We start from the raw sequence: 15,323 nt of genomic DNA, 5'->3' as shown, positions 1-15,323 counted from the left end.
ACATTCTTCACTCCCAACTGGCCATTGACGTACCCTCCAGATGTTGCTTGTTCATGGACATTTAGTCCTCCAGAAGAAAAGATTGTTCGCCTGTTTTTCATGAGCTTTGAAATGGAGGGAAAACATGAATGTGACCTGAACAGGCCGTCGGTGACTGCAGATGAAATACGCATTAATGGTGGGTAAAACAAAAGAGAAGCATACTAGATGTTTGCCCTTATAAGCTGGTCACACTGTAGTTAGAAATTAGTAGCCCTGTTTCGAGTCCTCATGTACATGTAACCCTCTCCACCCAGGTTTCATGCACCTGGGCTGGGTTGTTCAAAAGCCAGTTAATACTAACCCAGGATTAAAAGCTAACCAAAGTATTCATTTTGTTGTCTAAAGACGTGTCTCACTGCTTTATATGTTTTGTATGGTTTGAGATTATTAAAAATCAGAACTGAAGGTCAAACATCGTAAACCAACAACCTCACCAAAAAGTTAGAAAAATGAAATCAAAATTCGCTTAATTATTGGTCTTTGAACAACCCAGCCTGAATGTGAAGAGTATCTCTCTAACTCCACCTAGAGGCATCATGGGTAATGGCAAGTTTAATATCAAGTGTACAGTGTAATCGTAAAATCATCAAGCATCCTTTTTTTGGGGGGGGGAGGGGGGTGGAGAAGGAGGAAGTTTTACATCAAACCCTTTAACTTTTGCATCTATTTTATTTGTGAGTATCAAAATGGAACTTGAAAATCTTCTGAACTACAGTCCATGTACATTTACTAGTCCTATAACAAATTATTCAGTGATCTGTTAGCAGATTAGGGCATACATGTACGGTGTACCAAGATCTAACAAACTTTCACGAATGGCTGTTTCAATAGATTATAGTTGAGACATGGCTCCGGTGGTCAGGGGACTACAACAAAAGAATATCGCATTGGGGTTGATGCATGAATAAACTATGATTCAAGTTTGTTTTTGCTGATGTTAAACCTTGGTGCCATGTTAGAATTTTTAATATATCAAAACTGACCCATGCTCTGCTGGTACTTGTGGTAAATGAGTTTTTTTAGGTGTCATGACCTAATGGTTAATCATCGCTAGGAGCTACGGAATAATTTGCACAGAATGATCAAGGCAACTTTCTTTCTTCAAGGTACAAATTCAGCAGGGGGTAAAGAAGACATTGTTCCAAGGATTTGTGCAAAGCCAGACGTGCTCTATTACACTATCAAGCAAATGCAGGCAGTCACGGTCAGATTTGCATCAAATCGTAGAGATGAGTTTTCTGGAGCTATCGCTGGTTATGCTAGTTACAAAAAAGGTATGTTTTTCTTCACTGTTGAACATAATCTAGCCATTGAACAGATTTATCTCAAACCTTTCAGGGCCAGTGGACATAATTATTTAATAATTGAAGGGGTGAGTGCAAAACCATGCTAAGTGACGATTTGGGTGAAAAAAAAAATTTTCGCGAAAGGGCTTGAATTTTTGCATGTGGTCTTCAATGTAATAGAAAAACGCGGCCCTGTATTTTTGTCGCTGGTTTTTGCTTCGTTTTCGAGTTGTAACGTATGCAAAAATACTTGGCTTTTCCTAGCCATGTCTTTAGGAGTTTATTTGTTGAACAGCAAACAGGCAGACTGTTTATAGTGTATGAAGTCAAAATCAAATCTCACAGCATATACAGAGCGGAAATCTGGGAACAGATTGTTTACATCGGCTATTGTGACGTGAGCACAACACGTGAATCGATCGAGCGGCAAACGAAATACCATCGAACTAAAAAGAGATGTGCCGCATTAGAGCTCTGTCAACTAATATCTTAAGCATTGTGTTAAAGTACCTTGTGTGCCTGCCTGGTGGTTGAGAGGCATCATAAAGCCTCGATAAACCCGTAAGTCATCAGCACGTTTTAAAGAATCAAAATGTGTTCTGAAACTTCGAAGGTAGCTGATATACCGTAATCGTGTTATCGGCGTTCGAAGTCAGATCGAGCCAGGCAGCAAAGTCCAAGAGCAGTTCTTGCCTAAGAAAAATACCCTCTCGTGAGTTGTGGCCCATTTGCCAAGCGTTGCTAGTGTCAAAGTTTGGAAAGCGAGAACTGGTTTTTGACTTATAAAATTTGTCTTGTATCGACCGCCATGTTTTCCCGCGCACGAGGTGTAAAGACCCTTCCCGGCATGCATTGCGATCACGTTCTGTTCGCGTTTCTCGAACTGGTAACTAGATTGTTTCGACTTTTTTCATTTAAAGATAATAATGGCCAACAAGTAGCGATCGATTGTAACATAGATCTGTGATCCAGGTTGCTTTGATTTTATTTCATATCGGCATGATTTGTAGTGTTTTGAACTTCTGGGATCAGCGGACATGCAGATGTATGGAGACCCGTACATTGCGCAGAAGGGTTAATTTGTTGAACTGTTAGGCGGTGCGTGACATAAAGCTACGACCGCGTTTGTCGAAAAATATGTATTTATCTCGTGATTTTTAGCCATTTAAGACGTTGCTGTATTTGGAAAAGTGCTTATTTGATGTTTATTTGCTCAGTGCAGATAGTCATTGTCCCAGATAACCAAAGTAAGTTCCAGATGTTAACACTATTTTCCGGCCGCCATATTTTACCTATTTAAACCTGAAATCAACATTTTTGAGCTTATACGTTGCGTGAAATTAACATTTTGCTGTTTTCTAAGTGAAATCAACATCCTTGCCGTCACGCGTTACGTGAAATCAACATTTTTACCTATTTAGACCTGAAATCAACATTTTTGAGCTTATACGCTGCGTTAAATCAACATTTTTCTGTTTTCTAAGTGAAATCAACATCCTTGCCGTCAAGCACTAACGTGAAATCAGCATTTTTACCTATTTAAACCTGAAATCAACATTTTTGAGCTTATACGCTGCGTGAAATTAACATTTTGCTGTTTTCTAAGTGAAATCAACATCCTTGCCGTCACGCGTTAACGTGAAATCAGCATTTTGACCTATTTAGACCTGAAATCAACATTTTTGAGCTTATACGCTGCGTGAAATTAACATTTTGCTGTTTTCTAAGTGAAATCAACATCCTTGCCGTCACGCGTTAACGTGAAATCAGCATTTTGACCTATTTAGAACTGAAATCAACATTTTTGAGCTTATACGCTGCGTGAAATCAACATTTTGCTGTTTTCTAAGTGAAATCAACATCCTTACCATCACGCGTTAACGTGAAATCAGTATTTTGACCTATTTAGACCTGAAATCAACATTTTTGAGCTTATACGCTGCGTGAAATTAACATTTTGCTGTTTTCTAAGTGAAATCAACATCCTTGCCGTCACGCGTTAACGTGAAATCAGCATTTTGACCTATTTAGACCTGAAATCAACATTTTTGAGCTTATACGCTGCGTGAAATTAACATTTTGCTGTTTTCTAAGTGAAATCAACATCCTTGCCGTCACGCGTTAACGTGAAATCAGCATTTTGACCTATTTAGACCTGAAATCAACATTTTTGAGCTTATACGCTGCGTGAAATCAACATTTTGCTGTTTTCTAAGTGAAATCAACAACCTTCCCGTCACGGGTTAACATGAAATCAACATTTAAACCTTTTTTGACCTGAAATCAACATTTTTGAGCTTTTACGTTGCGTGAAATTGACATTTTGCTGCTCTCTAAGAGAAATCAACATCCTTGCCGTCGCGCATTAACATGAGTCAACGTTTTAACCACTTTTGACCTGAAATCAATAAATTTGAGCTATATAAGTTGCGTGAAATTGACATTTTGCTGGTTTCTAAGTAAAATCAAAGTCCTTGCGGTCGCGGCGGGCCGATCCTTTGTTATAATAAACCGAGGCGAGACTTCGACTTATAACAAAGGCTTGGCTTGGCTATTATAACAAAGGGTTGGCTCTGTTTATCATAACAAAGGCCCGGCTTCGTTTATTTGAAGACCTCGGCGGGAAAAGGGCACTAGGTATTTTAATCAAAAGTGAACTTTGTCGAAAATGCTCCAAATTTCCCATACAGTTTTGTTTAGGTATGTTTAACAATGTCCCGTAGTTTTTCCGCTAAGCTTCGCTTCGTTTTCGAGATATTGCGTATGCAGAAAAGCCACTCGGTTTTCCTAGCGGCGTCTTTATAAACGAAGCAAAAACCAGCGACAAAAATACAGGACCACGTTTTTCTATTACATTGAAGACCGCATGCAAAAATTCAAGCCCTTTCGCGAAAATTTTTTTTTTCACCCAAATCGTCACTTAGCATGGTTTTGCACTCACCCCTTCAATTTTTATTGATCGGAACTAACAGTTACAGTTGTAGAATTTCCACACTGGAAGCAGACAATACAGGGCCGTCAGCGCTTGAGTTGGTGTTGCCTTGATCTTCACGCCTGCAACACTCTTGGTACTTTGTGACACTACTGTCTGGCATGTCACTGCCAAACTTTAAGATAAACAGCCTTGAACTTCTGTTGCATAGATACTTGAGTTTAGAAATTGCAGAAAATGTTTAGAAGATAATTTTTTGAAAATAATTGTTGTGAAATGATGAATTCTTTTCCCTACTTTTTCTATAGATACATTCAACTCATCATCTCCTGGGTAAGACAAACATGTTATTTCATGATTGTTGTAAATATATTATTATATATGGGTCAATAGGGCTCGACACTTACACTTATCCACTGTCCTTTGGAAAGTAAAGTTACTTCTTGGAAAGTGAAAAATTGAAAAAAAACCAAAATACTTATCAGGTCTGAAGTAAATTTTGGGCTATGCTGGAAAGTACCTTTTATCTCAAAAAAGCTTCAGCAAAAAACGTGTACACGTATAAAAAAATAACCAAAAACTTATGATAAAAATAATCAGATCCAACAATGATTTTCTGTCTTCAAAAGGATGGGTTCACACCATTCTAGCATTTACCGATCCGTCATATTGGAGTATTGAGAGAGCTGCTGAGTTACCCACCTGAATCAACGATGAACTTGCACTACAACCAAAATATGCCATTTTTTCCATCACTGAAGTGGGGGGAGCGTTGGTCGTAATTGCGTTTAAACTGGTACCGTTTAATGTTAAGACATGTGATAAGAAATGTGGCAAACATGTGAGTATGTGAGCAGGCCATGTGAGTTCGTCTTTCCGATGGATCATTTTTTGACTTCTTGCCATTCAGTCGCCATACGCTTTGCTATTATGTGCTCGCAGTGTTAGATTTTGGTGAATTTAAACACTTCGACAGTAGCATTTATCGAAATCTGAGCGAATTGTCCTTGTTTATTAACACAACTTGGCTTTGGGATGATAACCGTGGGAACAGCTACATTTTGATTGCATATGTTGATTAGTTCCAGTCACGACAGATAGCTCAGTCTTTATTCGGTCGAAATTTTATTGTTTGGAATCGGTGGAAAAGTACTCTGAAGGCAAGACCCATAAGACTACTTTATTCATCAGGGGAAATACTCGAATTAGTCACATGGAGAGTTTGTTTACGATAAACGACCATGCGAAACCAGCACGTGATTGCAAATGCTAGCTAAGAGTAATGTACGTAATTTAAATATTCTATGAAACTTGAGAGTCTACAGAAACTGGTGGCGTCACGCAACGTATCAACAAATCGTGACCTCTTCACTAGCATGGACTTTGACACTATGCATATCTGACTGTAAAACCTTGGTTGCTGCTGAAAAATGTTGATTTTAGCAATAGACAAAGGTTGAAAGTCAGCTAGTGAAATCATTTATTTATGGTAAATATATATTAAAGTGAGAGCGTCGAACGCACTCTCATATTCTCTGATTACTACTGGTTTTTTAATATTTAAATTGACCAAGATTGTAGGTGTCCCTTAGCTGAGGTTTGACTGAACTGTAATTCAATGTTCAGGAAGATTCCTAGTAATCGGTGATAAAGGCTACATGAATGCCAGTTGCATTGTCAAGCTAACAATCCTTTTTCTCTGTAATTGTAATGGTGTGTTTTATTTTCTTAAGCTGCAAAGCCATCCAGGTCCCTGAATCCACAGCCAATACTCAAAGTCCTTCTCAAAGTCCTACTCCAAGTATCAAAGCCTCAGGTAAAGGATCTCCTTGTGAGAGTCACATTTGCACCATGTGTTCTACAGACAACAGTACAACAAAATTGGCCAAGTACTTCTTATTTTGCTCTCTGAATGCATTGCAAGCCTAAGATGCTGGGCAATATTGACACGTTAATCATAGTAGCCAAAATACTCTCTCTTTGATGAACGCTTTATCTTAGTTCGTTAATTCATTAAGCCTAGGCTAGTCAAGCTTTTGTTCATGAAAACTAATTTTTGTATTTTAATGTTAAATAATGTTTTCATATATATTCCTTTTTAGGAAAGCAGACATTAGCAAAACCTTTGGGTGTAGTTGGTGCTGCAGTCCTTGGAGTTGCAGTGTTTTGGTAATTATTACAATGGTAGGATTTAATAGTGCGAGCATCCTTCCATAAATCCTCTTGGGAAAGATCTGAAGGTGCACTAATGGAAATGCAATGAAAATATTACGTGGTTCTTGTCCACAAGGGGCGAAGTGTGTACCCTCCTCTTAGGGTGTGCTTTTCAATTTGCAGGTTTGAGGCCTGCAGATGTCTTTTACTGTTTTAGATAAGTATGAGAGAAGAAGGAGTACAAGCATGTATTCCAGCATTTTCCACAGACCATTGACTTGTGATTCACAATTAATCTCTTTGACTTGCATGACATGCGTAGTTCATTTGTAGTACTTGTGGTCAAATGAGAGTGCTAAAAAAATTTTTTAAGGATTAAGCCCTTTACCTTTTCATTCTACTATTGCTAAATTAACTACAAAAGAGATAGATTTTGTAAAATTGCCACTTCCATAGCTTTCTATTTGAATGGTCATCATAGGGTTTCACTAAATGAACAAGTTAATCCTTGTGGTGCATACTCTATTCAGTTAAATAAATTATGTGCATAACGATACATTAGTAACACACCTAAGTCGAATGGTGTGCATTCAGCTTTTCAGTGACGATAATTTGTAAGTTACAACTTGAAATGAAGTTGTAGCTCAGTAATATAAGCTGTGATAGAACTTACTGTTAGTCTTGAAATACATGAAGGTATGCCACTAGGGACACCGTTGAAAAATTAAGCAGAAATTTAAAAGTCCACTGTGGAGGCGGCATGGCCGAGTGGTTTAGGGCGCTGGATTTAAAATCTGGAGGTCCCTGGTTCAAATGTGGGAGGCGCGGTGGCCTCATGGTTAGTGTGCTCGTCTCTGGATCAAGCGGTCCGAGTTCGAGCCCTGGCCGGGGACATTGTGTTGTGTTCTTGGGCAAGACACTTTATTCTCACAGTGCCTCTCTCCACCCAGGTATATAAATGGGTACTGGCGAACTTAATGCTGGGGGTAACCCTGCGATGGACTAGCTTCCCATCCGGGGAGGGGGGGGGGGCGGAGTAGAAATACTCCTAGTTGCTTCATGCTACAGAAGCCGGGATAAGCTCCAGCCTGATGGGCCACTTGGCTCGCACGCAGACTTTACCTTTACCTGGTTCAAATCCTCCGCCCTACCGCTATCTGGATTTGTCCTCGGTAGCCCTGAGTTCAATTCCTCGACCACATTGTGTAAATAGCCAACTGGTCAGCCTCCCACCAGTTGGGATTCTTAATAGTTAATGTATATTTGAAATATTTGTTTCTTTATTTACAGTGTCTCCAATTAGCACATTAGTGCTAAATACAGCGACATTTAAATAAAGTGATTATTATTATTGTTATTATTATTATTGGAATCCTTGTCAATCTTCCCCAATCTAACTACCTTTGTTCCTATTTCATACTTTTTTTTCTAGCTTAGTAACGTACTTATTATTTTTTTTATATATATTTAAAGTGAAGGATAGTTTTTTTGTAGTCAAGAAATCAGACAATTTATCAGAAAACCAATTTCAAGCTTGCCCTTTGGGTAGGTGGTAACTAAGATGTACAAGCCTGAAAATTATTCTCACTAGCTCCACATTTTTTCACTAGCATGATTAATTAAATAATTTAAAACTAGATCAATGCAATAAAATCTCTTACAGAATTAATTTGAAATTCCTCAAAAAGCTTAACTTAGCCATTAGGCAAGCAAAGGACAAGAGTCCTAACACAATCTACTAGCTACAGGCTATCGGACACAACTTTATTAGCACACTTATTTGTATCATTACAGAGCTACTTTTCAAAAAAAAAAAAAATTATTTGTAAATATATTTGTGTTTGTGGGAGGTGTGGTGTCCTGGTTAGCATGCTGGACTCCAGATCAAGCCCTGACTGGGCTCATTGCATTGTGTTCTTGGGCAAGACACTTAACTCTCACAGTGCCTTCCAGGTGTGTAAAGGTCTATATGGGTCTGAGGAATTAATGACGGGGGGGGGGGGGTAACCCTGGACTAGTATCCCATCCAGGGGGGAGTAGAAATAATCCTATAAATAATCCACTTCATGCTACAGAAACAAGGATAAGCGCTGGCTCTATGGGCCTGATTCAGACTTTTTTTTATGTATGTTTAGTACAGGGACAGAGGCCTAAGAGAATAGGAGATGGGAGGGGTATGGGACGTGATACCTTGTCATAGAAAAAGCACACAGAGGTGGGAGCCAGTAAGGAAGAGGTGGGCACTGACAGTTGAATGATTGCGAAGTGGTAAGCTCCCACCCCTTCTCCCCCCCCCCCCCCTCACCCCCCCTCCCCACCTTATGGGAGGTATATCCCAGAGAACTGCTGAAGTAAACATTTTGTAGACCACATGTTCTTATTCAAAGGGAGATTCATGTTAGAGTTTGATACCGAAGATGTATGAGGGAGAGACACTATATAGTTAAACTTTAAAATATAGATATTTATTATAAAACAGTATGTATAAATGTATAAATGTTTTGATGACTACATAAACAATGCCTCCCAAAGACCAACGCCTAACGTCCTCTTTCGTGGGAGGTGGGCAACAGTGGAGTAGAGGAGTACCTGTCGGGGTGAAGTGCAGTGGGACATAGGTCCCAGACCTGCTAAGTTAGCTGTTAAAGGAGCTCAGTCACGGTATTTTGAGTTATTTTGGTCACCTACAAAACTACCTTTAAATGGCAGGAAACCTGAAAATAACAGTTTAATAAGACAGAAAAACACCAAAGACATAATGATAAACCATAAAGGAACAAGGATGGCTAAGGATAGAGAAGATTAACACGGATTACAAACGACGATTTTGAAAGCTTAGGCTAATCTTTTCAAGATGCGCAAACCGTGACTGAGCTCCTTTAAGACCTGGCAGGAACCCTGAACAAGCTGGCAAATAGGTGCTATGGCAAGTCTGTAGAGGGCTAGTCACCCACTCAGACTCAACTAGGGAGATTTAGTAATGACGACGGTGACGCCGAGGACGACGCTTTGTAAAAAACTTGTTTTGTATTTTACTTTCGAATGTGGCAACTGTTATGACAGGGTTCAATTCCAAAAGAAGATACGAAAAATGAGCCGTTGCGTTTCAGGTTCTCCAAAATACGTGTAACTGGGTTATTTCACGTTATTTTTCAGTGACGGGTAAGAAATGTACCAAGATTCAAAACGCGCGCGGATAGCCATTGTTTCGTTCATTAAACCTTCTGTTTGGTGACCTTCTTGTTGGCGTCGCCGTCGTGGTTTGCTAAAGCTCCCTAATCTCTGACTACAGACTCCAAAACAGAAACTTAACAGTGGGATGTGGTGAGTCACCAGATGGCGGACCATTCTAGGGAATGTGTCATGACGCTTGCTGACCAAAACCTATAGGAAGTCTTATTCAATATCCTCTCTTCTGGGAGCCAAGTCCATTTGAACCCCAGACGGGAAAAGACAACGGGAGAGGCCAAGAATAACTTAGGGAAGGTCAGCGGAAAGCCATGCACCTGACCTGGAATGAAATCCGGAAGGTGGCACGAGACCACTCCTACTGGGGAGAGACCCTAACGGCCTTGTGCGTCCCGTGGCGCGATAAAGATTGATGATGATATGTGATGATAGAATGAAGGCTCTTCATATGATGTACACTGTATCTTGTTTATATGAACAGCTCTCATTCTATTTTCACTAGAAAAAATGTACAATAATATGTCGGGTGTTCTGGGTTCGGGTGACCTCATTGTAAAATCGTTTAAAAGATATTTGTATAGTTTTGACTCGTAAAGCTTGTGAAACAAGCATTAAAATTGAATTTTAAGCTTTGTCTTCTTAAACAGTGATTTTTGAGGAGGCATAGGTTTGTTAGCTTATATATGAAACTTATGCGCTGTCCTGATTAAGCTCATTAAACTTTTATCTTGTAAGGTTGTAGGACAGGGGGCCAGTCGTTTAGCTGTAAAGTACGTTTAGTAGTTGAAAGTAGTTGATATACAAGACCGTAGTTGAATTTCAAGACCGCCATGTTACGCTTCCTAGCTTTGGTTAGCTGATTATTCGCGTTAATTTCCCTCAGGTTTGCGACATCAAATTGTCACTGCTAAATCACATGTTACACGAGTTTTTTTTTTTTTCCCTTCAGTTTTTGGTTCTTTGATAGGCTCTTTTCGTAATATGAAATGATGAAATCGCTATGTCCTCTGAGTCGCTGGTCATCGTAAACGAGAAATAACGCATAAATGAGTATAATGACAACCTCGTTTCCACGGTGCTCTCTCTTCTCTTGAGGGAGGAAGTGAGAGGACCCTGTTAACGAGTTTGAATGACTCAAAGTTTTGAGCCGCGTAGTTGCACTGCAGGCATTTTCGTTCCCAGTCTCTGGGGGCAAATTTACAAGAAAAAACTAGTCAGTTCCAGGCGGCATAAAGTAACAAGAAAAATATTTTCGTCATTTTGAAACCAGTTTTCTTCTATAATTATTACTTATTGCTTGTTTCAAAGAACCAAAAACCATAAACTAAATTAAAATTTCGTGTCATGTACACTAACAAGCGTATGCACTTGTAGTACAGTTACAAATTCAGTGTAATACTTTTTTTATTACTAGTGCTGACTTTTTCATGTTTTTGAGTGGGATTGATGGAATAAGCAGTGAATAATTTAACAGCCAGGATAAAAATAGAAATCAGTATTAGTTTTGTGTCAAACTCAGATAACTTGTTAATAAATGATGTTACAAAAAAATAGATTTTGATTGCTGCAATATAATTATTGTTAAATGAACGTTTGTTTAACGCTAGTTCAGTGTTTTTTGATATTTATTGTTATTGACCCTGCCAGACGTCTCACCCCAAACTTACAAGGAAATGAATACGAGGGGGGCATGCGTTACCCCGCTATAAATTTGCAAGGTCCCATATCGTTATGAGTTTGCAAAGGATTCTAATTAAACCACATATTTACTCAATTTGGTATGATAAATTAAGCGGTGCAGTTTATTTTTTGTTTTAATGAAAAAAAAAAAAAAAAAAAAATCGGAAAAGCGTGACATTGGTAAAAAGATCCATTACACGAGAAATGTTGTCACGCAAATAATGCAGATCGGGTGATATGACAGTCACGCTTATTATTCCAAGCAGTCGAAGCAAAGCCTAAGAATGCGTGACACTCGGATAAGGAATATTGCATGTAATTTGTCTCCACCACTGATTTAAACGGCCGCGTAGAGAACAAGCAGGCTATAAGAGATTTAACGTCGAGAGTATTGAAGTGTAGAAGTTCGCAATACCGTATCAACAGGAATCTTTTAAAAAAGAGTATTAGTTATCCGAGGTAAGTTAGAATTTAAGTAATTCACAATTTAAACAGGAGTGATTGTAGTTTAGGGAGTGCGTTCGATCTGTTGTGTGGCAGCAGGCTAAAGGCTGTGATGGGGAATGTTGTAACTGCTTTGTGCTTCGATGCGCATGAGATGTTGACTTCTAGAGAGTAAATTAGACGTAAAGATTTTTGGGATATGACCTTACTAATTCTTTGACTCGTAGAATCGGTAAATTTGTGCCGTGACCCCAAATCTTGCCATTTGCCATCGGCGGGTTACGTGACTCGGTGTGTTAAGACTCGTTATCTTGTTCGAACAAGCCATGGTCGTCTTGTTTGGCTCGGAGGTTTTGTTTCATTCATCACGACGTATACGTAACAGTTGTTTATCGACTTTATTGTCAAAGAGAACTTCCTTAACCGCCAATGGCGTCCTCTCTAAAGCCACAACTTTTGAACGAAGTTCCCTGCTACACGGCGCCTATTAATTCAATATATTTCTTTATTTCTAGTACTCCTTCCTCCGATCCAGAGCCCAAAACTCAAAAGAAAACAGAAAATTTACAAATATCAAGATCTACAGGAGTCATGTAGGCCTGTTAACCTCATTTTACTAACAAACCATACCCTATTTCAAATCAAAATGGCTAAAATCGATACCCCATTACAGTCAAACCAAGTGAAGCGTACCCCTCAAGATTACATTGATGAATTGATGAATTGAATTTTGAACCCCCTAGTCGTTTCAAGAATGCAATAATGAATTGATTATTGCAAAATTGGATCCACTAGTCGTTCCAAGAATACGGCTAAGTCAATTTACTATCGATTTTTGAAATTACTAGCGAGTTTAATATGCACAGTCAATTCATTATTGCATTCTCTGAAAATACTAGCGGGTTCAAATAATCAATTCATTAATGTAATCTTGAGGAGTACGCTTCAGTTGGTTTGACTGTAAGACTAAAACGGCTAAAACGCCATACCCATTGGGGCTGCACATACCTATCTAGCCAATATAAGAGAGTACCCGATCACCCCCCCCCCCCCCAACCGTCATCGCCGCACGATCATCATGTGCAGCTAAAGAAATTGAAGAAAACAAGTTCTTTCCAGATGTATGTATACCTTGATATAGAAAATATTTGAGGCACGTGTGTCCACAATTGATGAATTTCAACCTAAGGAATTAAAATTCAAAGAACTGATGGACGGGCAAAGGAGGCCAATTTCGATATATTAAAATTCAGCCTGAAACAATAGACCTCAGCACGAGGCTCTGGGGAATAAACCCTACAAACTCTAGTTATTCTCCAGAGCTTCGTGCTGAGGTCTGTTGTTTCAGACTGAATGTAAATATGTTGAAATTGGTCTATTTTGCCGGTCCATCAGTTCTTTTAATTTTAATTCGTTAGGTTTAGAGTTTGTAGGGTTTATTCCTCAGAGCCTCGTGCTGAGGTCTATTGTGTTAGACTCAATTTTAATATATCGAAATTGGTTTATTGTTAACAGAGAGGAGATGAAGGTGAACATTTTATATTCTGCATGGAGAATAGACAGGAATGGAGAAAAGATAGTGTTTTCTTCTTGATAACAGTAACAAGGTTTAACACAAGAAACTAAATAATTTGCCAAACTCGATCCCAGGCTCTCCTTGGCCTCCTCAACGAAGAGGGAGGCAAAGGAAAGAGCCTGGGAACAAGGTTGCCAATTTGCCTCTCGCTGGTCTTTTTGTAGTATGAGCGCATCCAATGAAGTCGAAGAGTATATGGCAGTGATAGATGAGATGCGGACATTGGTTGCAAACAGGCCGCTTGCAAGTGTGCTGGGAAAGGACTTTCTGATTTACCCAGAGGTTTTCCACCCAGACACTTGGTTTGACATCGCACAGTTTATAAACAGAGGGGTCCTTGAAGTTGTTAAAGGAGAGGTGGCAAAGAAAGGTGAAGAAGAATCTTTTGATTTCCTGGAAGTTGGCTGTGGAGCAGGGTATGCTTCAATTCTGGCAGCTTTATCTTCACAGAAGTGTCATGTCTGGGCTTCAGATATCAATGAAACTGCTGTGGAAAACACCATAGAAAATGCAAAAATGCACGGGGTCGATGCTCAAGTGAATGCCGTGACTGCTGACGTGTTCAACAACAAAATATTCGCTGGAAAAAAATTCGACATGATCTACTGGAACCTCCCTTGGGCTGGTCAACGCACGGAGCCTGGGATAGATCTAGATCTACTCATGCGCAGTCTACTTGATCCAGGGCACCAGAGCTTTCACCGTTATCTTTTGGAAGCGAAGAACTTTCTTAAGAAAACGGGAAGGATCTTTGTTACTTTCTCCTTCAGTTTAGGTTCCAAAGAGCTGTTCGATAGAATGGTGAGCGAAACAGGATGGAGTTACAAAATCTATTCTAGAGACAACTTTCTTTTTGAGATGGCAGGCGAACAACAAGACTTAGATGTGTGTCTTGTGGAGTTTGTGAAAAAAGAAGATTGAAATTTCGAAAGGGGAATCTAAGTGAGAGCAACTGAAAACTGTCCTCCGTCACATTTAGTTTTAGACTGTTTACCAGTCTCTTTCTGGATTTTCTGTGGACAAGCAAATCACGCCTTCGACCTTGTCCCCAAGGCCTTCTCTGCTTTTCAAAATGGCGGACGAGCCGCTATTTTGAAAATCATCGAGGAGAAGGCCCTGGGGGCGAGGTTGATCACGCCTACCAAAGAAATTGTTTAACTTTCTAATAGTAGTTGAATGTGAAAAGAAGAAGTGATGAACATTTGAAGACTTTGAACTAAAACTAAGAGTGTGTAAGCGTACAGTTAGCTGGTCTGTAGCTATTTTTACCTAGGATGAAATCAAATTTTGGGAAAAAACACGTTTCTTTTTAGGGGAGCAAAAATTTTTAATGAGCTGCCCACCGACATAATGAAAGCCAAAGACATGCAGACTTTCTGCCGCCGTGCAAAAGGGTTTTTATTATCGTAATTATAGTTCTTAGTGGTTTCTCTTAGTAGTTTAGTATTGTAATGAGATTTTTAACGTAGTTTTAGGTTTTAACGTATAATTATGAAGTTGTAATATGTGTACATAAATTTGTATTTTTAACCTGATGTTATTCACACAGGGCCCCTATGGATACCAGCCTTTGAGCTGAACGGACTACCCTGTTTAAATAAAGTTTTACTTTACTTTACTTTTGTAGTGGCGCCAATCAGTGCAATCACAGTGAAGACTAACCCCCTACGCAGACATTCTTTGGGCTTGTCACGCAATCTTTAGCGTAAACCTGGTGTGGTGGAACACTTGGCGCACATGCAGACTTTACCTACTAGGCCTACTTCTCGAGTCATTTACATGCCCTCCCCCCCCCCCCCCCCCTCCTCTCTATACTCCATCACAATCTGAACTATGTAGGATGATGTTGTGGAGGTGCATATGAAGTCTTTACCTCATTTTAATTCTACATTTGCCAGGTTTTGGGTGGTGTTGGGCTTGTTACTTTTGGAACTTAAATGCATGTTTTGTGATTAGGATCAAGCTAGCTTATAGGATAGTGGCTTACAGTGGGCACAAATCTAGTAAGCAATTACATACA

The 15,323-nt window shown here is 39.4% G+C and overlaps 2 protein-coding genes across 6 annotated transcripts in view; both read left to right on the top strand.

The window, feature by feature from the left end:
* The window catches only part of LOC110068640 (procollagen C-endopeptidase enhancer 2-like), a 14,270-nt gene extending 7,300 nt beyond the window's left edge, over nucleotides 1–6,970 (top strand). The window contains exons 3-8 of one of the 2 annotated variants that reach the window (XM_089286330.1): nucleotides 1–178; nucleotides 1,149–1,316; nucleotides 4,569–4,593; nucleotides 5,994–6,076; nucleotides 6,363–6,429; nucleotides 6,598–6,970. The exon at nucleotides 1–178 is cut by the window's left edge and continues 31 nt beyond it. In XM_089286330.1, coding sequence (XP_089142456.1) covers nucleotides 1–178; nucleotides 1,149–1,316; nucleotides 4,569–4,593; nucleotides 5,994–6,076; nucleotides 6,363–6,429; nucleotides 6,598–6,631 — 555 coding nt within the window. In that variant the 3' untranslated portion in view covers nucleotides 6,632–6,970. Of the gene's footprint in view, nucleotides 179–1,148; nucleotides 1,317–4,568; nucleotides 4,594–5,993; nucleotides 6,077–6,362 lie in introns of both variants that reach the window. The other variant, XM_089286331.1, reaches the window with a different exon arrangement.
* A 1,724-nt stretch (nucleotides 6,971–8,694) lies between these two features.
* On the top strand, nucleotides 8,695–14,921 carry LOC110068613 (uncharacterized). Of its 4 annotated transcripts, XM_089286332.1 has the most exons (3): nucleotides 8,697–11,742; nucleotides 12,243–12,320; nucleotides 13,468–14,921. In XM_089286332.1, exon 3 carries the CDS (start codon nucleotides 13,469–13,471, stop codon nucleotides 14,222–14,224), a length of 756 nt encoding a protein of 251 aa, XP_089142458.1. In that variant the 5' UTR covers nucleotides 8,697–11,742; nucleotides 12,243–12,320; nucleotide 13,468; the 3' UTR covers nucleotides 14,225–14,921. The 4 variants fall into 4 exon arrangements, with proteins under 4 accessions (XP_020631676.2, XP_020631677.2, XP_089142458.1 ...); XM_020776017.2 differs by having other exon boundaries at nucleotides 8,695–12,320; XM_020776018.2 differs by lacking the exon at nucleotides 12,243–12,320 and having other exon boundaries at nucleotides 8,696–11,742; nucleotides 13,243–14,921.
* Nucleotides 14,922–15,323: the final 402 nt, after the last annotated feature.

Source organism: Orbicella faveolata, unplaced genomic scaffold (genome assembly GCF_042242905.1).
Source record: "Orbicella faveolata isolate gen_17 unplaced genomic scaffold, um_ofav_v1 contig_14, whole genome shotgun sequence".
NCBI lineage: Eukaryota > Metazoa > Cnidaria > Anthozoa > Scleractinia > Merulinidae > Orbicella > Orbicella faveolata.
This window is presented reverse-complemented; position numbering and strand designations above follow the sequence as displayed.